Raw genomic sequence first — 23,148 nt, forward strand, 5'->3', positions numbered from 1 at the left:
TTAATGAGCAGGTCAATGTCTCCTCCTCTCCATTATTGCAGGTTTGTCTGGGGAATCGGTCGGGGCACTCGTCTGTTACGTAAAATCTCAAATATAACAAATGCGTAAGAGAGGGTAAAATAAAAATACCCACGTGGTCGATCACGTGACATTAAGTTGTGGTGGGGAGGAGGTGACATATAAATAACAAAGCGACAGCGGACTGAGCTCACTCGGTGTTTAGCACTAATCTGTGTAACAACTCCTGAAGATGCCCCGTGGAGGGGTGAAACACGTGTTGAGTGAATTTACGGTGGCGGTTGTGTAGTTGGCATTGTCTGTCGCATGCGCATTTACGAGCGGGCTGGCGGGCGGTGCACTTTCATGCACGACAACCACTGCATGTGCGGAGGTGGCTAGATATTGGTCCTTTATTATTATTTTGGTATGAACTGAGACTTGTGGTCGTAGGTCGCGGGTTTAACTCCTGGGATACAATTTGATATAATTCACAGTTTTTGCATTCGTTATATATGATTACCACTGCTCACAAAAGTTTCCACATCATACATACTTCATTGCGACCGCTAAATCTCCTATCAAGCGTGATGATTATATATCTCCATATACCCAATAGATATCTTTGAAGGCCTTTCAGTGTGTTCATTATCTTAAACTAAATTAGTAAAATTTAGTAATAAATTTGAATTTGGAATTCCAAACGAACATGTTAAAAATATAGTTAAAATTTTCCAGTATCAAAAATCAACAGTTTTATGTGAAAGATAAATAAGTAAGGTGTCTGTAAAACACTTTTATTCATAGAACTATAGGGAAGTTAATAATCGTTACTGTTACAGTGGTATAAAAGTCAAGATGTCTCTGATAAACGCTGATAAATGTTCACCCTACATGCGGCTCGAAAGCCGTCACGACAATGCTGAGAGTCGTGAGCAATGGTACGAGAGTCGCACGCGCCACTTCCTCCACAATAGCACTAGCCGACGTTCTAAATTTAAAGATTGCACTTATAACCAAAAACAAACGAAATAATTGGCATTCGTGTAGAGTTGATTTTCTCATCGCAGAGATCCTTGAAATTTTTTCATTTGCACATATAAGTTAATTTCTTTGTTATTGACATATGCTGTTTGCGTCTTAGTATTTTCAGTTTTACAGAGTTTATTGTGGCACAGCGTTTAAGGCAGTGTTTGCAAACCTTTTTTGTACCATGCCCGACCTAAGCTTATATAAAAATTCTTATGTATGTTCTCATATGTAACATTCATAATTTATAATGTTAATAAATTGAACTGTTCGCTTAATAAACTTAAATACTCTAAGGAAAAATCAAACCATAACGAAAAACTAAAATTCAAATTATAAATGATTTAATAAAAAATTCATCTAATAATTATTTATCGCACCTATTAATAATTTCCCTTTTTCCTTAATATTAGCACCGACATCTAGCGTTTAAATGGCCCTGGAGCTAAAGGGTTAAATTCGTGTCGAGTCCATTTTCGAATTCCCCCGAAATGGGGAGTAGGCTTACATTGGGAAACACTGGTATAAGGCGTTCAGGCGAGACCTATTTATAATAACATAACTCGTGGGTTACCTCTGGAACCTTGGATCAGGCCTTTGTATTTATTTCATATTTGAATGGTCACCATTTTTTAGTATTCCAATTCGTAGTTGATCTAAATAGTCATGATGGATTATCATAAAGTCTTCGGAAGATGCTGTATGCAGGCCGCTTCCTACCTGTCCTATTTAAAATTTCTGGTGTGACTAATATCCAGTAGCAATCTTAAATAATAATTACAAAAATGTAAATAAAATATTTCATACGATGTACGAGTATGTCTGGTAAAGGTAGAATTATTTTGTTTCATTTTTGTCATTAGTAATTGAAATGTATTGATTGCCTTGATATATTTTCTCTTGTACGGCTGATGATGGTAATCAGGGATATTGTTGAATACATAAACTATTATTTAATTACTTTCGGTTCCAGTACTGGATTAACCCATATAAAATGTATCTACCTTTTTTTTCTCTTAGTAAAATAGCAGATTGGATGTCTTATAAGCATTCTTCACTAGTCCATCTAGAGCGGTGCAAATATAACAAATAGGCAGGTGTGTAAACGTGTTAGAAAACTTATACAAAATATGTATAACACTAATTCTATTTGTACTTGATAAATACTACACTTATTATTTAATCACTAGTAAACAATTGAGAAGTTATGAGAGAACATTCTTCCGTCTATAGGTCTCAAATATTAGCATTTTTTTATTCATATGGAAGTCTTCGATTTATTTGATATTTTGCAGCGACAGCAAAAAAGTCTGAATTTTAATTAAAAATTCTATCCGACTTGAATTTCAGGCTTAATTAGACTTCGGGAAAATGTTAGGGGGAATGGTGCCTTCTATATAGCATTTTATTTCTTTCAACGATATAAAAGTACTAAATTGTTCGACTCAAGCCATTCTTTTTTATTTTTTGTGCTTAGGAAGTTACGTACAAAACGATAGTTCTCATATTAAATATTTAGTAATTTTGCTCCTTTAGGATTATAATTGTATACCTATAATAATAAATGTGTAATATATCAGAATGTATTTCTTATGAAACAGTATTTCTGTTCTAACATAATGTCTACAAAGTGTCTGTTTTCCATCAATCTTAGCAACGGTATCTTGTTAGCGGAATTAATAGCGCATATCTAGTGATCTTATTAAATCCTTATCAGAAAGAATCGATTTTTTGTTATAAAAGTATTCAACAAAGACATCGTTGTTTTTTATAGCACTTTATCTTAATTGAATGTAGAAAAGGTGCCTTATTCGTCGCCTTTAAAGTATCAAATATAAAGTAAATAGAATTATTATCGTAGTATAAATTTTGTGTTTGTTACCAAGCTATGAATATTTAAATTTATTAATTTATTTATATTAATATCGTCTTAGGAACATTTACAATGATCACTTATACGCGTCATGAGAAGAAAGCCAGAACAACCCAATTTGATAGAAAAAAAAATTATGTTGAGTTCAAATTCATGTTGACTCTAATATAATGAACTCCTATAATAAAATGTCGTCTGAGTTTTAGTAGGCTCTCCTCACTACCCTCGCTATACTACCTGTACTATACTATTACTATAGTAGTAGAGAATAATGTGAATACTAACTTTCCTAGTTTCTACAGAGGATAACCGCAAGACACTAAATTTTTTGTTATAGAATTGTTATACGAAAATGTTTGATACCTCGGTAATTTACACCGATTTTGAACAAATAGTAAATTTGTTCTTATGCAACTAAAACACGTCTCATGTTACTTTTTAAACTTTAAGAATATTTTATTATTAGATATGAAAAGATAAGTTGAAATGCAAACTTAGCACACCATAACTTGCACTTGAAGTCTGCGTAATGTTAAAACAATGTTATTGTATTATAAAAGGTACCTATTCGAGACTCCGTCATTGTTCGTCGGGGCGTCCTCCGGTTTATTGCACTTGCGGACCGTGGAATAATTAATGTCGGTGAACGGAATTAATTTACGATAGCCTTGTTAGATTCTCTTCTAAATCGATTCGTTTTACTTTCGCTTAAGATCTACGATAAATGACTCTTTTCGCTTCAATTTGCGTAGGTAACAGACGCTTACGCCTTTCAATGTTTACATTTTTATTTCCGTGTTGATTTACGGGACTGAAAGGTTGTCCCACTTTCCGCGTGATAGGGAAAAAAGCTTAGTTTGTCAATAAAACATGGAGAAGGTTATGCTCGGTTTATGTCTAGGAGATTGAATTATATATAAGAAGATTCGTATAAAAGCCTTATTGCGAGCAGAACGGTTGAACAGTTGTGCCTTAAGGCTCTGTAGGTGGGTACCATGAATCGAGAAGTGCAGCGTTCATGTGTGAATGAAGATCGTGGGACGATGATAGATGTATGTCGCTTCCAATCGATCTTTTTAGAAATATTTCGGATATGTCTAGAAGTTGACGTCCTGCTGCTTCAACGTTGATTTTTCTCTTTTTCCTTTAAAAATTAACATATGCCCGATAATCGCGTTGTCTAATCATTTATTTTATAAAAAAGTATAAGTAAAAGATAAACATATTTTGGAATTATTTTATTGTTAACAATTTTTTGTAAAGGGTATACGAATATTTGTAAGTTTTGTTGGTTAAGCGACGTGTCGTTTGAATAGCCTTTTGGATCTGAAGACATTGTTACGCTGTTAGTCGTTTATAAGATTCTTTGAAACTGTGTTTAATTGTAACTGCTAACATCACTTTTATATTTTTTTTAAATTGCGAGCCAAATAGCCACACTTTTAGACCACTTTACATTATCTACCGGACCATCAGGCGCCGCTGATTGAGTTTGTATAATATAAATAGGAAAGTTAGAAGTTGTTAATATATAAAGTAGTAAAGTAGTAGATTAGGTAGAAAGGTAAAAAAATGTAATAGAAAAGAAATACGGATTTCGTTTTTTAAGAGCATGTCATTCAATTGTCTTCCGTCGAGTTGTACACACTTTAAAACGGAGCCTTGCGTTCTGCGCAATACCTTGCTGTAAACTTTTTAGAAAATTGTAATTTGTAAAATTGAGCCGATTTCTCAACCCGGTAAAATCATATTATAACTAAAGTCTTACATATAGAATTTTGTTGTCAAAAATCAACCTGTTGTAAAGTATTTTATAAAAATTTTTGATAACTTTTCACAGACTGTACTGTGTCTGTGTCGCAGCAGATAATGAGAAATAAAACGTAGTAAAATATTCAGTATTTTTCACAGTACAGCTGTCTGTGTATTATATACATAAGTCGTCTTTTGTGCAGATTTCTTATTACGTTACTGTTCTCTAGACTAACTCGTGACCCTAATGCTCCTCGCGGTTGCAATCGTGAGAACTGAACACATAGTAGTGAGAAGTAATAAATTTATGTTTTCCATTACATTTTTTTCTTATATATTCTTGGTAGGAAATAATAAAACGTGCAACAAGTTTGTGTTTTATTTTTTACTTTAAATTTCTTTACAATAATTTACGACGACTTTATCTTGAGGCGTCTATCGACGTTGCGTTTAACAGTATCATTCTTGTATTATTACAAAGTACCACCAGCTGCGATGAAAGCTGCTAGAGTAATAAGATGATAAAGAGTAATAAGACGTCGCATCATTTGTTGATCAATTTTTGTAGGGTAAAAAGCTTTCTAAATTTAATTCTCTAAACGTTTATTGCAGCCCAGAGTTAGAGGTCGAGACTTGCGATCCTAAGTCGCGAGTTCGATTCCCGGGATACAATCTTATGATTCACTTCATGCATTAAATATATAGGATGGACACTGCTATCGCCAACCCGCCTGACAACCGTGGCGATTACGGTATATTCCCCCATAGATATCATCGTGAGGGGTGTCTGTAGTGTATATAAAATTGTCAATTTAACATCTTATGTTAGATTTCCATTGAATTTATTTAATGCCTTATCACCAGTAACGGTCTCATCCATTACTCGCTGCACACAAAAATGGAAAACGACCTCTGCTTTACATTCCTACCTTAATAACAATACTTATTATTGCTTATTTCAGAGTTTTATCCTTAGTGTGTTTTAATTAAATTTACTGTTATTTCATATTTGAATATATATAGAGAAAGAGACTTGAAATCGCAAAGTGGAGGGGGGGACTGCATTTCTTGCGCCGCTTAGTCACTTCATGCGGTGACTGTCTAAACAAGGAACACATCCGCTAGATCGAATTTTCCCAAAAGAACCCTCGAGTTAAGTTAGTGTAATAATGTCAAGGCTTTACTTTACATACACAACATACCTTTATCGCTATCTCTCTTGAAGCTTTAAATACCAATAAAGAAACATCATTTCGTTATGATGAAAAACTAACATCTGTGACAATATTAAGTATAGTGTTATCTGAAAACGCGTCTCAGGTATGCGCGCGGCGAGACGGGAGAAGTATCAACTGCTTGCTTCCATTACTCCCCCATTCCCTCGCGCTTTCAAAAGGCGCGGTACAGAGGTTACAGCAGCAATATAATAAACAGTTTAGAAAGGCTTTTCATGGTATAAGGAAAAAAAATGGCTAATCAAATAAAATCTAACGTCCGTCACCTTCACTGCGTCATCGGATACCTGAGAGTGCAGTCTACGGTCTAAGAATATTAAATACGCGACCTAAAATAGCGTCGCAGGTGTCTGATCGTTTGCCGGAGATTCACAATAATACCGTTACCCATATTGGGAACACAGTTGTTATTGTTCTAGAATATAATTCACGGTGTACCGAAGGGCTTCACTGTACTCTTTGTTGGTATACACAGAAATTGAGCTGTGTTGCAACGCGTTTAAACAGGTTTTAATGTTTACAATCGCGGTTCGCGTGCCTTTTATGCATATATATCAATATATAGCCACTGATCAGTATTTACGTTCGTACTGTAAGACATTAAACAAAACTAAATTAAGAAGGTGTTACTAACAAATTGTATGTAATTGTATAAGAAATTTCTTTGTAACATTCATGTACATAAACATTTTAACGTTATTCGATACTAATAAAAATATTATAAAAGTTATTTATACTTAATAATCAAAATATTTCTTATCATGAATATTTACAGTATTTTATCGATTTTTAGATCTTTATTTCTTGCACGCATCAGCTGGTAGATATGTAATTATAATCTAAAATTATCTATTGTCAAAGGTATGGCTATAAATCATGCACACTTTTCAACAGAAGATTGTGTTATATTTGAGCATAAAGATAAAACTTTAATAAAAACAACAAAAGCAAAAGTTATTTTATGTTTAAATCTTATTTTATATTTAATAAATATATCATTTACACACCACAATGATAAAAATAATAATAGATTTATATTTTCGGCTTAGTATACAAAGAGTCTGTTAAATCGAAGCAGAGTGTGTTTCTTTTAATCATTTTGTTATTGTCGTATGGATCGCCATTGGCAATCAAAAACAAGTTCATGGCGCACTATATGTCAAGAACATTGTAAGAAGAATCAAATCGCGTACACTATTTAATACAGCTTCGGCATTTCAGACATTTATATTATTATATTTATATACAATTATATTGCAAAAATACAATTGAATTGAAACAGATTTGTATTTTAATAGAGGTGTGGCTGACTGTAATAAAATAGGAGGAATAATATAATATATAAAGAATAAAGAAGTAGTTACTAATATAAAAATATAAAATACGCAATAAATATATAATATGTGACTAGGAGCTGGTTGAGGCAGCGTGGTTAGTCCCACCATTAGGTGGACCGCTGACTTAGGTCTTAAGAAGTCACTGGATGCAGGCGTAAGACCGGTTTTCGTGGCCATCTTTGGTGATGATGATGTTGAAAATATAAAATAATATACAAACACTAAGTATATATAAAGAAACATTTTAACCACTGTATAACAGTTCGAATACCAAACTTTACATATATAAAATGTTTCTATGTATTAGGGGGACCGGAAACTAATGTCGCTTTCTTAAGTTAAATTCAGGTTCACCTCCGTTATCAACAACCTTACCCTGAACCTGGTATAAAAATTTTCAAAGCCGGAGCGGTAAAAATCGATACGTTTTTCTTTAAAATATGTCGACAGAAACAACATTACTTTCCTGTCCCCCTAATATATTGTCTTTATCATCCTGATTGTGATGTAAATATTTCACATGCTTCATGATTTCATAGGTGTTTCCACGCTGAATGAATTCGACCTTTATATAGTTTCCAGCGGATAACTGTAATGTAAACTGTTTATGATATTGTTGGTATGACATCATTCAGTTCAATTGTTTTACCTGGATATTGATGTCTAGGCATTATTATCTGACTCATCATGTTTCCTGGCCTGGACCGGTTTGTTTGTCCTATGCGATGTACATGTACAGTCACGCACAATATAGTTATAAAATTATTTACAAATTATTAAACTTTGTGAAACTCTACGTACGGTTTCTTTATAACATAGGTTACTACACACATTATACTACACTTGAATATATTTTTAGTACATATAGAAATGTAACAGTGCATCTATTATTTTAAGTATATTAATATGTCCTTTTATTATTTTCTATAATACAATGGGAGCTAGTAGAGATAGATAGTAGGTCGCGGATTCGATTTCCGGAATAAGTTATAATATATAATTCACACTTTGTTCATTATTTACATGGGATTGCCACTGGTCACTAACAAGTTTAAAGAAGATGGGCAGCAACGTAATCTGCATACCATAATACCACACTACGATTGTCAACACGTCTACCAAGTGTGGCGATTATGGTATATCCTCCATAGATATCTTTCAGAAAAGCCTATGCCTTGCAGCGAGCGTGTAGGCTGAGAAGACGATTTTCAATTAAGATGTGTCCACTTTTTTGTAATCACATTCTTAAAAATTATTAGTACTTTACGGAAGACGGAAATTATTATTAAAAAAGTGTGTTGTTAATAAATTAAGGAGTCTTTTTCTGTTTACCGCTAAATTGCATAATTTTAACCGTGTAATATAAGAAAATTGCAGTGTCCACTTATTTAGCGGAGATCAACTTTGCAAGTCACTGTACTAATGATAACAATCGAACGTCGCTGGCATAAACGGTTGCAAGCGGCGAATCTGTTGCGAAGTATTTGCATATAAACTTCCTCTGCATATCTGCCGGCTTTGTACTACAAGAGATAATTTAGATTAGCACTTTATCACCACATGCGCACACGATCTGAAGATATGTTCCAAATCACAGTTAACATAGCTTTATTTTAACTGCAAATTTAATAAGGGAGACTTGATTATAGTGGATGTCAATAACTGTACGATTAAAAAATAATATAAGCTGTGATATATTCCGTTAAATTTTTGTTTCTTAACCTATCTAAATATATTTCTAGTTAGATTATTAAGGGTATATTTATTTTGTCTACAGTATTGTCATCAGGTCATAGACGTCCACTTTAAAGCATAGTCCTTCTTCAGAGATATCTATAGTAAAAAATACCATAATCCCCACGCTTGGCAGGCGAGTTGGCGATCTATGGCATCCTCTGGAAACTTACTTCTAAACCGTAGCAATCCTTTATAATCAATATACAAACATACATATATAAAAATACTTATAAAAACGTACAATTATATATTTACGTGGAAAAAGGTTTTACATGAATACGAATAAATAACAAATTGTATACAATATCCTATTTACGAGACCACAGATGTGCTCTTTTACCATTTTTTTAAATGTTAACAGCGATTTATCTCATCTTTATGTGCCTTATGCCTCCCCTATTGATATCTATGGGGGGATAAACCATAATCGTCACGATGCTGTGCTGCCTATCCTCTGGAATCTTGTTTGTGATCAGTGGCAACTCTATACAATTAATGCACAAAGTGTGAATTATTTAAAATATTATCCTGAGAATCGAATCCGCGACGCACGATCGTAAGTCTCAGTTCTCTATCACTGGACTACCACGGCTCCCATTGTATTATACTATACTATTTTTGTCGGAAGACAAACGATCCGATTGGAAATCTATGAGAGAGTCTTAAGTTCAGTAGTGGACTTCATGCGGCTGAAATAATGAAGATAATGTTTGCTTTGTGTATTAAACATTAGTTACATAATATTAAATTACACTTTGAATGTACGTCATGAAACTGCGTAGAAGTTGTTCAATCTTTAGTTTCTGGTCGAGATCACACGGTAGTTGAAATCGTATCCTTTACACGGGGCAGTAATAGCGCTGCCCGCTATAGCTAGCATAATAAATAATTAACAGGTGTGTGGGATATTAAATTTACACCCTGTTTAATATTTTTAAAGGAGAGCAATTTACAACGTGTGACAAATCGCGGGTTCGAACGATGTACGTGACATTATAATATTGTTAATCGTAAACGGTTAATATTGATTTGACAGCGTAATATTAAATTAATAATAGAAAATTGAAAACCGTTTCGTAATCGATCATATAATTTTAATATTCGAGTCCAATGAAAACATAATTAACATAAATTAGACAATAGTTTAACCTTTTGAATTCCAAGCAGCGCGATCGCGCTGTTCAGATTTTATGTCGAGAAAACTCAGTACATTTCGAGTACTGCGGACAACTGATAGTGCGTTACAGTTTGCCGTTTTGGAGCGCTCAGGTTTACGCAAGTACATCACAGAGCTCCTTTTGGAGTAAATAGTATGTTTTACAACAAGTAGAATCGTACTATAAAATATAATAATAAAATACAAAATAAAATGTTTTATTTATGTTTTTATCTTTCAAAAACTTTTTATCGTACAAACTTGAAATATTTATTAATAAAGAATTTAAATAGAGTGTAACAATTATAATTTGTGGCATCTGTGTTTATCAAAACATAATGTATGAATTCTTTTTCTACATCGCGCGCAAATTAAGCGTGATACACATACAACAAGCGCTGTCGCGCTTCTAGAGTGTTTCCGTATTTATACGAGGCAAGCGCGATCGCGCTGCCTGGGATACTTCAACAGTGTTTTTTCAATACCGTTTGGGACTCAACCGGTTAATGTAGTAATTGTTTAAAAAATGACATGTTTTTATTCACACTATCTCCATTTAATACTTTCTAAAAGCTTAGAAACAATTATGTAGACAACCATATGCTTATTTTATTTAATTTAACAGCTTTCATGCACATTCGCGTTATGAAAACATAGCAGTGTTACCAGTTAAATACATAAATATTAGTCTGAATTAAAAATGAATATTAGTATTAAACTGAAATATTTGAATAGACACTAATACTATATACTAATATTATTAGGCGTTATTATTAATCCTCAGCGGATACCTGTTGTCGGTAGTAAATTACTTATTATTATTATTAAAAACAATTTATATCTTCGTCTCTACCAAACCGGATGCGTATTTATTATGCATATAAATACATTTAAGTATTCTATACAGTGCTTCAAATAACAATTCATTTCCGTGAAAACATGAAAAACGCTTAATAACAAAGTAGAAACAGCATACAATTTTTGCTAAGAAATTAAATGAAAATCACAGTTAAGTGGATGCAGGCTCACAAAGGCGCCATTGTTACAATGCGCTGTTTGATGATGTTTATTGCATTGTTTACTACGACGTTGATATTTGTAGACTGGATTAATCATTAGACGATTACCATAAAAACAATGCAGAGAAACTATGTTTTAACTTTACGTAGACGTTTAAGACTACAATTGACAGTATGGGAACGTCCACAACTGTTCTCAAAGAATTAAAAACTATTCTAGCGAAGGCTGTTATCAAATACAGAAACTTCAAATAACTAAGGTATTGAACATTCTAGATCAAAGGCCTTGTATATTCGAATATTTGCCATCAATTAGTTTCCGTATCTCCTTGACCTTGGTGTTATCTCTGATAAGAAAAATAACTTAAACTGTAGGAAGATCAATGTGAAGATAAGTCAAAAAATAATCTATAGGTTTAACTATGTTACAAGACAATAATTGTAGTTGGGCAAGAATTTCTCTAGATTTAATATTATGTCCAGTTATAATTTCTATGTTTGCTGTAAACGTCTTGCGACTGAAATATTGATGAAGATTACCGCTGTTCCTACCAGGCGATCTTATCAAACATTTAGATATGGACTGTGAACAGTGGTAGCTCAGCAATAGAGGGCTTAGATTTGGCTTGGACGATCGTAAGTCACGGGTTCGATTCCTGGCATACAATCTTATACAATACCTACTTTGTGCGTTAATTAAATAGAATTGCCATTGCTCACAAATAAGTTTCCAAATGATGGGCAGCAGCGTCCTCTGCGTGCCATAATACCGCAATAAGATCTTCAACCCGCCTGTCAAGCGTGGAGTAGTAGAGATATATCCCCATATATAACTTTGGAGGCGACCTATGCATTGCAATAAACGCCCTATGGGTTAAAACGATGAAGTAATTAAACACCAATGTTGTTTCGTACAAAATACTGATTTTTACAAGTGACTGCATCACTGCTTTGTATCACGGAAGATCGCAGTCAAGTGCTAGCCTTTAAATAGGAAAATAAGTTGTTATTAAAAATATACAAATTAGCATGACGTACTCTGACGACAAATAAAAAAAAAAACATTGGCTACTTAAAATGTTTGTAAAAAATATTAAAATAACATACGTAATGTCGCTGTCTTTAACAGCCTAAATTCAGATCTGGGGATGTAGACTTCGCATATTATATATTTAAGTATCGAAATGACTCCTAAAAACATATCCGATCAAAGTATATCAATTTCAATGTTTAATTTCCTTACGTAGTCAGGTACCAATAGTAAAAGTTACTCTGTTTAATCGACGGATAGAATTCGTAAGTGGCATGAATAGTAGGTAGGTATGTGTCAAGTTGGATAGGTCACAATTCAGTCACTTGACAAGTCTGGGTGGAGACAGATCCTGATAGCTCTTATTTTCAATATCTTTATATGGCCTTTGTAAATAGTATCATTTGGACTCATTGTATGTGATTCGTTGTTGAAACAAGTTTAAAAAGTCGTAAGTTGACCTGGTTATTTTTCTGCGTATATAACTTATTATTATTTAAATATATTATTATTGCAATTGTGTGTGTGTGTGTGTATAAAATGTTTTATAACATGCAGAATGTTACGGAGACTTGTGTATATGTCGTATATTTTCTATAATTTGACAAGATGGTGTGTAAATATGGATCAAAAAGTTAACATTAGACGCATAAGCCTGTTCGAAAGAAATCGTTATGTAAACCTCTTTTTGTGCCTGTACAAAACTTTTAATAATGCTCTTTCATATTCGTATTTATAATAACAATAATAATTTATTTATTTATTTGAATCAAAACCTTTACAGTAATATATGTAGAGTATAACTGTTTTGTTAATCGCAGCAGTTAAAAATAACAGTCGCAGTAAGCAACGCTTACCTATAGATGTGCGAGATGTTAATAGAAAATTGTGTAAGAAAAATTGTAAATAATTATAAAACGCTGTCGTACCTCGCAGCTAGGAGAAGAAAGATTCGTATCAAATAGCGGCAACCCTCTCCCGACTGTCTGCGATTAGTAAAAGCGAAAAAAAATATTATAAAAAACACTGCCGATACAAATTAAAATTAATAATATAATAAACAGGTAACTAGTTGAAATAAATAGAATATTCTAATGGTTCTTGTAATGCAATGATCAAATGTCACAATTATACCATTGCAGTATGCTATCGTGTAAAGGTCGGGCAGGGGTAGACCAACGGTAGAGGACTGAGACTTGTAATGGTCGGTCGCGGGATCAATTCTCGGGATACATATTTCACACTTGGTGGATTACTTATATATGATTGCCACAATCCAAAAGTTTTCAGCGTATGTGCAGGAGCGTCCCTTCTCTTCGTACCATAACACCACACTGCGATCGCCAACCCACCTGCCAAACGTGGCGATTATGCTATATCCCCCAGAGATATCTTTAGGAGAGGTCTATGATTTGCAAAAGGCTCTTACGGGCTGAGATGACGACCGTGTAAGTGAAAAATCTGAGAAAACTGGCTTTTATGGCTTATCTCAGAATTATCAAAAGACGCTAAAAATATAGCCTTTGATTCCATATTAGATGTATTAAAAAGGCATTTTTCAATACCTACGAATGTGTATAAAATTTTATGAATTTTTTTTACTTCATAATAATTTTTAGTTTATCCCGTGGGTAAAATACAGTTATAATTTAAAGTTTTTTTTTTCGAAAGTCTTTGAAAGTTTTGTTCTTGGTCAAAATTTTATACACGGATATCATAAATAGTAGTTTATTACATAATTTGAATACGTAAATTGTTAAATAAATTACATTGAAATTACATTCAACTGTAATAAAATTAAATCCTGTTTAGAAATATAAAATAATTCAAAGTCAAACAAAAATTTTTAAGACTATGAAGTTTGTTCAAACAACACAGAAAATATGTTAAATTTTAACGCGCCAAACTGTCTACTCTTTTCGACGTTGACGTTGAGAAACTGTATTAGCAAATCCGCCTTTATGCACCTGATTTGAATAGCAATCGTTTCACGTTCAAACATTGTGATTACTACAAAATTTGTTGCACTTTCCATTTGAAACTTAAGGCCTGAAGTCGAATTTACTGCCAGTAACTATTATAGAATTTACATAGACTTATTTACAAAAAGTTTAAATTCAGTTCGTTCAACTTTTAGTTGTATCAAGTTAGTTGAAAAATTTGTTTCCTGCTTTGCAGTCGCCGTTTACATTGCCGGTGTGGTGGCGGTGATCGGCGTTGTGGTACTTGGAGTCTTCTGCATACTGTCCGTACTACAGCTTGCGATGATATCTTCAAAAGAAAAAGTGGCTTTGAAGTACACTCACCTTGTTATGGTGAAGTTGGCGCTGGCGCTTTTGGCAAGTAAGTTTAAGAAATCTTAGAGTTATTTGTTTAACTTTAGACAAGAATAAGGTCCTAGAGTGGAAACCACGAACTTACAAGCGCAGCATAGTACGTCTATCAAACTTTGTAATGGTCGACGGGAAACACTGTATACAGACCGCTACCAATCCGCCTAATTATATTTTTTTAGGAAGCTTATATCCTGCCGTGGATGTTCTTCAACTGAAATGATGTTAATGATGAATTCTTTGACACTTACACTTTTCACGGCCTGCGTCTCTTTGAACCAGTGTTATTGGAAATCTCGGGCTAGGTCAATGTTCAACACGGAAAGTCTTATGGTTTAAATGATAATGAGAAAAGTAATGAATGCGATACATTAAACCAAAGCAAATCTGAAGAAGGTAGCAACATTAGCATAAATTCAAGATATTTATGAGCAGTGGCTACACGTATTGACTATAAGTCTGACCGGAACCGCTATACCGCGCGTTGTGTTATCAGCAGTACCTAACGTGCAGTATACCAGTTGGACTGTAGCGGTTTAATTTGAATGTCATCCTTTGACTGCCAGTCACAACGGTCAGCGTTATCCTTTCGCAAATGTTATCTGACTAGGCTATCATTTTATCTAAAACCTAGTTGGATCATAATACCATCAACAATCATCACAACATAGATTTTGGTATAAAATAAATGTAAAACAACGGAAGTAGAGAAATGATCTTAAAAACTTTTATGAATAAAAACAACAACACGCTACGAACAAGAAAAAAGTTTTTCTTTTTTACATTTTTCAGCGCTACTGTCTATCGCAGCGGCCGGTCTCTTCGCAGTACAGGTCGATGACAGGGGCTTCTATCAAACGAGAGGGGAGGCATTTTATGTGCAGGTAATTTCTTATTCTATATACACAGGTTGATTAGTTGTAGGTTTAATAAATTTAAAGTTGTGAATGTATAAGTTACCCTTGTTGTTACCATACATTCTTTATGTATGGTTATATCCTATCCAAAAATCAATGGTTTAAAAAGATAAAAATGAAGTAGAGTTTAAAAACAGTTTCAAAAATTTGTTAACTCATACCAGGTTTTTGCTGACAAATAAGCTGTACACACATTTTAAAAGCTTTTATAGCTATAACGAATCACCTTGTATTTAAAATTCTTGACAATGGTTGTCTGGAATAAATCGCGTTTTGAGATAAGACCGCTCTCTGTAGTTTATTTTCTTAGCTCTCATGTGATTTTTTTATAGTAGTAAATACGTATATTGATCACTTTCAATAAACTTTGATCATGTGTCATTATACATTATAATCATAATTATATTACACATTAGATACATACTAGAAAAACATCCACTGCTGGACGTGGGTATCCACCATAGATTTCCAACGGGATCGATGGTAAACGACCTGCTATCAAAAAAGTAAAATTGACTATTTTAAAAAAAATTATAGTAATATTTAAAATAAATGCGATATATGGTTATTTATAAGTAAAATATAGTACAAAGTATTGTCTATAATATATTTAATATTATTTAATTAAAAATATAACATATATATGTAACAGAATTTGTATTAGAGTATACCTAAAATATTTTAAACCATGAAATTATGAATAAAGCTGCGCACAAGAAAATGTAGTTTTCTATTAGATTCGCCTATTCTTTCAAGTTACGAGATTTTTGAGAACTTATATTATTTTATGTTATTTTATTTCATACTACAATAAAACACACAATTACATATGCAAAACTATAAGAAAAGATAAAAACTAAAGAAAAAATGGCTACACTAAATCAGGATATAAATATAAGTAATTAAGTAAAATATGTATACAGGTATAATTGATGTGTATCGCATGTATACATTCTAGTATTCTATTAACTATTATAAAAGGTCGCTTTTCTGTCTAGTTCACTCCTTAATATATTTAATAATATACAACACAGTGAAGCATTTTGAAAAATCATACAGTGAAGGATGTCAGAAAATCAATAACTTAACTCAATTTTTACTTTATCACTTTTTTAATAATCTATATTATTGCTCTGTCTTTTCAGATCGTTTCAATAGTAATAAACTCAGTGCTGTTTATAATGTCACTGTACGATACATTATTCTCTCGACGGGTTGGCGGCGATCCGACCAATCTAAGCGGCGAACCTGAAGGAACAACAATTTGCAACCAAGGCTTTAAAGAAGGCAGAGGTAAAGCTTGAAAATCCTTAAAACCATTTACTATAAAAAATCTAAATTTATTCCTCATTTTAGGTCTAAATTACATGTAGGTTTTCACAAAGAAAACATATAACTATTTCGATAGGATGGAGTAATATATTAGTAGACAGTTTTCTTGATAACCTTATCAAATATATACTCGCCGTTGGACCCTTTGACATACGTATTAAAATTTAAACAAACAAAAATTATTGAACATCAAAAAGCATTACAAAGAAAATTCAGTTCAAGTTATTACTAAAATCATCACCATCATATCAGCCGATAGACTCCCAAAACATAGACTTAGTCCTCCAAAGATCGCCACAATGATAGGTCTCGCAATCCGAAATCATCATCACCAACATATCAGCCAATATACGTTCACTCCAATACATAACCTTCCTCCAAAGTGCGCCACGGTGATAGGTCTCGCAATCAGAATACATCATCACCAACATATCAGCCAATATACGTTCACTTCTATACATAACTTCCTCCAAAGATCGCCACGGTGATAGGTCTCGCAATCAGAATACATCATCACCAACATATCAGCCAATATACGTTCACTCCAATGCATAACTTTCCTCCAAAGATCGCCACGATGATAGGTCTCGCAATCAGAAATCATCATTACAAAGATATCAGCCAATATACGTTCACTCTAATGCATAATCTTCCTCCAAAGATCGCCACGATGATAGGTCTTGCAATCAGAAACCATCATCACCAACATATCAGCCAATATACGTTCACTCCAATGCATAATCTTCCTCCAAAGATCGCCACGGTGACTGGTTTTGCAGTCTAAGATTATCACCATTACCAGCCGATAGATTCTCACTGCAAGGCCTCTCCCAAAGATTGCCAAGATGACCGGTGTTGTGCTGACCGCATCAAGCTACTTCCCGCGACCTTGACTATGTCGTCTGTCTACCTAGTGGGGGACATACCCACGGTGTATCTCTAGCTCGTCTTCGCCATTCCAAAACCTATCATGCAATGGACAAAATAAAAAATAAACATCAAATCAATAGATGAAGTGGTGATTGTTTTGGCCTTCAGAGGACCAATAACTTTAGCTAGTACAGCCTTTTACGACAGCCAGTAATCATGTAATTTTAGGTAGGTATTGATCTCAAAATGCTGTACTTTATGTTATGGTTTTATGCATAGAAGTACAAAAATAAAATTAGGAAACATAATGTTTACGAAATCACTTGTTATTATAATACATTATTATAATCTATAAATTAAATTATAATCAATAGTACAAATTTATTAAGTCATTGGTAAAAGTTGATAAAATTCTTAAAATTTAAAATCTATTTTCTAGGTATATCAATGACAGATGCTTCAGGTAAACCATATAGCACAAATGGTCATGGGAGTGTGGCTTCAATGAATACCACAGCAACAACGCTGACAGGACTCTCGGATGCCAGCACCATCACCAGATCACCACTCAGGTCCTCGTTAAAGAAGCCCAGACCACGTGATCAAGGTCTTGGCATACAGAACCCAGGCTTCCCGGACCATTCACCGCCACTTAACAGGAACGGAAGTCAGAAAAAAGTTCGCATACAAACACATAGTACTGAAGTGTGATTAGATATATTAAATTGTTATTTTGCAAATATTTGTATCACAAAATAAAACACATAGTTTGCAACATATATTTTGTTCAGTTTGATCAAATTACTACTATTATTGTATAAAAAGCAATTAATGTTTTACACAACTCATATAATCACTTAAAATTGGCATATTCTCAATAAAAAAACATGAAAAATAATTTATAATAGATATAAAAAAGTCATTGAGAAATCATTAGAGATAATTAATGTCAGAGCTGACCATATACTTAAACATGTACTTATGTACCTGAATTTTCAATTCAGTCATTTTAAAAAAATGCATTATCATTAGGGAATGGATATTCAGATGTGTATTTACCTAAAGTAATTATTACTTAAGAAGATTTAAAGGTGGCTCAATAAGTTACTAATAGGTAAATGAACAATAATAACTATTTCTGTAGGGTCTTCATGGGCACAAGCAACTGTAGTTCAGTGTCTCACTCACAGATGAAAGTATAGGTAGTTGTCTGTCTCACTCACACAAACCGGTACAGTTATCTCTCACACACACCAGATATAGTTATCTGTCTCATTCACACAAACAGGTATATCTACTCGTCTCACCTACATATATGTATAGCCATTATCCTAGGATTTTTTACTTACAAGTCAACACTTTATGTAAATATTCATTTGAATATCCAACTCTTTATTTTAATATGTACACCATTTCTGCTTTATTGTATTTTCTATTACAAGTATTAATATTTTCACAAAATAATAGTTTGTCTATTGCTGGCATAACTATGAATAAATTATGATATAGATTGAAAAGTTATTGGAAATATTGATTTTTAATTAGTGATATAAGATTACTAAGGTTGTTCAAAGGTGTCGTTAGTTTTGAAGTCCAACAATCACTTATTGACAAGTAATAATATAGCAATGGAAATAATATGTGTGGCATGTTTAAAGAATTAATCACAATTATTTTTTTAAATAGTTTTTATTTACCCTCATATAAAAATATTATGGATCGGGATTTTTTAACATGGTTGATTTTATATAGACTTCTTACTCTTTTATAATTTGTTACCAAATAAAAAAATGTAATGAAATTTACAAAAAATCCCTCAAACGTTTTAAATGTTTACACTATCAAAAATCATTGATGTTAATATATTATACTGGTCTCATAGACTTACAATTTATTTACGACCAATGTAAAATGTTTTATTTGTTAAGATACAAATTCACAATTATACTATATGCTTGTCTGTTCGAATATTTGTACATTTTACATGTAAGTGCAATTTATCACAATTATTTTATGTATATTTTGATTGAACAAAGTTCTTATATTGTTTGTATATATTCGGCACAAAGTGTTTGACATATTTTTATAATAAATTCAATATTTTTTCTCATAATTTTCTCAATTTATATACAATAATTCTATTTAAATGTAGCTGCAATATAGAGAATAGTATAACTATGTTATAAGTTATTGTAAATATTTATTATCGTAAGTGGAACCCACCAGTTGCTTTTCATACTGCATCACGTGTTACGTTAGTTAGTAGATATCTTTCTTTCTAACATAAAGCAAAAATTTGTGCCTTTGCCTCTATACATAAAATGTGCCTTAACCTTCGCCTTTCTCATTATTTAGGTAAATATAACTTTTTATCTTTAATTTTCTAGGTTAATTTTTATTCCCGTCCAAGAATCTGGTCTCTTAAACTATAAGATAATTCAGCTTGCAACTGCATTGAAATACAAAGTGTTTTTGTAATTAAAATTATCTAAACTTATATATATGTTGCTCCATATATAAAAATACATGATTTTAAACTTAACAGTATATACCCCTTATAACGCGGTACTCTTATAATGATAATTCGTGGTCCTTATAATAAATATTTCAATAACATTACATGTGATATCCCACATTATATGTCATATAACAAAATTTCTTTCTGGCATAGTTTGTACATAATTCATCATAAGGGGTTATATAAACATATATAAGAATAAATTTGTGGTGTGTTTTTCCATAACACTGATTAGGGGGATTCCTAGTACTGTAATGTATATAACATAGTCTATAAACAAGATATTAAAAACAATTGCACCATAATAACATAAAAGTTGCGAGCTATGTTCGCCCCCGACTTTCCTTTGCAATTAACAATTCACATAGGATTTTACAATTTAAACAGATCGTTTATTGTTGTTATGTTATGTCGTTATGACTTACCTGTATTGCCAAGCAACATTATGTTGAACTTGTGTTAAATTTATTAAAAATATATAACTATGATTTTGAGATTACTTAAAAATGTTTCGACATTCCATTATTTACTTGACTTATAATTTTTAGATGTCATATTATTATTATTTATATAGGGACCAAGTTCTTTATTTTGCAATATATTTAATATTTTCATGAACTCAAAGTCATAGTATAAATTACATCTTTATGTACCATACATTGTTTCCGTCCAATTTTTAGTTTATTCTTATGTTTGTTTTATTGACAATTAAAGTTAGATTTTGCTGAAATTTGTGTTTTAATATTCCTATTTGCTACAAAGATAATTGAAGAGTCGTCGATTCCTTCTCGATCGGGGAGGGTTTGGGAGACTATGAACTATCTTTTGGTCCAATAAGTGTCTTAAGACAATTGTCTATGGCCAGAGAATTGTTACTTAGATTTTCGAAACATGATTAGATTTTCGAGACTTGTTGGCAAGCTCGCAGTTGCCAAATGAATCTAGTTTTAATATATGACATCAACATAAATATAAAGTAAACTTAATTTTTGGCTGATGATTATAATAAAATCGATTATAATCATCAGCTAAAAATTAATTTTACTTTAGTTCGTTACGCGCCTTCTACTAAGAACTAACAAGAAACTCAATGGGGTTTGTAATTGTGTAGAACCGATGACTGTTGGAGCCTAGGGCTTCTGGAGTAGATACCACGGAATGGCAAGCACAGCATAAAAATACATCCACAATATGGACAGACTACCTTGTTAATGATGTCAGAAGGCGCTAGATGCAGACCGCTACCACGGCGAAACAACGATCAAAAATTAATTCTTAATTAGCTTAAATTTGGCTTAATTATTATTACACACGAGCAACTTTTATTCACTTATTGATTGTTTAATTAATTACATGTGGTTAGCCAGTGCCTGTCCCGTAGCCTCGATATTTACATTAATTTATAGGACACCTTGCATTATACAAGACAATATGTAATTTAAACCTCCCACATCCTTTACTTTATAGATGAAGCACATGTAATAGATGAAGATATTTTTTTGATAATTGTATGTATAGTCAATAAATAAAAAACAAGAATGATTTTTTATGTAATAATCAGCTGTAAAAATGTTAAATTCAATCACCATATTTAAGGTATTCTTCAATGTTCATTACATTTTGTCTTTAACTTCTTCATGTTGATTTCCAAAAGGTACGCTTTTATAAGATACCCTTAACTTTTTCGTGCAAGATTAAATTAAGAAAAAAATATTTAATTACCATCTAAAAATGAAAGTCGATGTTTATTTAAATTATATTTAATAAGCTCATTACACGTACAAAAGTGATAATGTATAAAATATACTATCATCATATCCCAGAAGCGCATATAACAGAGGTGGCCAAGCTCTTTGATAGTGCGAGCCATTTTTCGGAATTTGAAAATTTTGGTAAGCCGTAATTGAATATTTAAAACACGAAAAAAAAATGTTATTTTACAAAAATCATGTTTATTGAAATTATTTACATATAAGTACAAAATATGTGTATTGAAGTTAGATATAATGGCACACGTATATGACAGCAGCCCTAATAATACTTAAGATGACGCCGGTTAATTAATTATGACCGGTATTTAAATTTCGATAAATTTAAAGTGCAATAATAATAATTGTGATTCACACCAATAATTATATACAGGCTATATAAATTTAAATATTTAAATAAATCAACAAAAAACTGCATCCAAAAATAATCATTCAGAGCCACAGTTTGGCCACCCCTGGCATATAATAAATACATTCACACACCAAATAAACAGTTTCAATAAGGCAACTGGCTATGTTTGTTTTCATTATTTACTTAATCTTAATAACAACAACAAAATTGGCCCTAGGGTCTCATTGAGGTAGTACTACACATTAGTAGCAATGAAATTTTCCATGGCAGTAGTGGGTTCAAATAAAAATGATATTATGTATGTCTGTCTCTCTATAAGATGACTGGAAATAAGTGATAAAAGTTTTAAATGAGTGAATGTTTAGAACTCTTAAAGTCTATTTTAATGTGTCAAGCCAATTACTTCTTGCAGAACAAAATCTGCAGGGATAAAAAACAATTATTGTGTAGTAATAAGAATTTTTAAAAAACTTTTTCTACCTGTATTATCATATTTATTACTAGCTATGACCACGACTTCGTACGTATCGTATTATAAAAATATAATATAACCACTGAAAATTAAGTAACACCCGTCACCAATAGCCCCCTCGCGGGTGGTTGACAGCGTAGTGGTGACACGCGCATGGGCTGCGCGCGGTACTGGACAGTCCTTAGATATTACAACATTACTATAATTCATGTTTTAATAATTTTTCTAAAACATGAGTGGCCTAAGTTACTCTTATTACATCAGCTACCTGCTAGTATTTGTCCTGTTAAAATCAGTCCAAATTTCAGAGATTAGCTGAAACAGACAGGCAGACCAAAATTTTTAAAATGTGTTTTTGGTATTACATGTGTATATTCTTATGCATGTAATAATTAGCGGTAATTAATATTACAAACAGAC

General features: G+C 32.5%; 1 protein-coding gene across 2 annotated transcripts in view; it reads left to right on the forward strand.

Moving 5' to 3' along the window:
- LOC137923739 (uncharacterized) overlaps positions 1-18,448 on the forward strand; it is a 60,776-nt gene extending 42,328 nt beyond the window's left edge. For both annotated transcript variants that reach the window (XM_068766999.1, XM_068767000.1), the window contains 4 exons: positions 14,344-14,508; positions 15,291-15,382; positions 16,561-16,708; positions 18,057-18,448. In XM_068766999.1, the coding sequence (XP_068623100.1) occupies positions 14,344-14,508; positions 15,291-15,382; positions 16,561-16,708; positions 18,057-18,328 (677 nt within the window). In that variant the 3' untranslated portion in view covers positions 18,329-18,448. The remainder of the gene's footprint in view (positions 1-14,343; positions 14,509-15,290; positions 15,383-16,560; positions 16,709-18,056) is intronic.
- Positions 18,449-23,148: the final 4,700 nt, after the last annotated feature.

Source organism: Battus philenor, unplaced genomic scaffold (genome assembly GCF_028537555.1).
Source record: "Battus philenor isolate CCGP_79_NKW_IND1 unplaced genomic scaffold, ilBatPhil1.0.hap1 SCAF_22, whole genome shotgun sequence".
Taxonomy (NCBI): Eukaryota; Metazoa; Arthropoda; class Insecta; order Lepidoptera; family Papilionidae; genus Battus; species Battus philenor.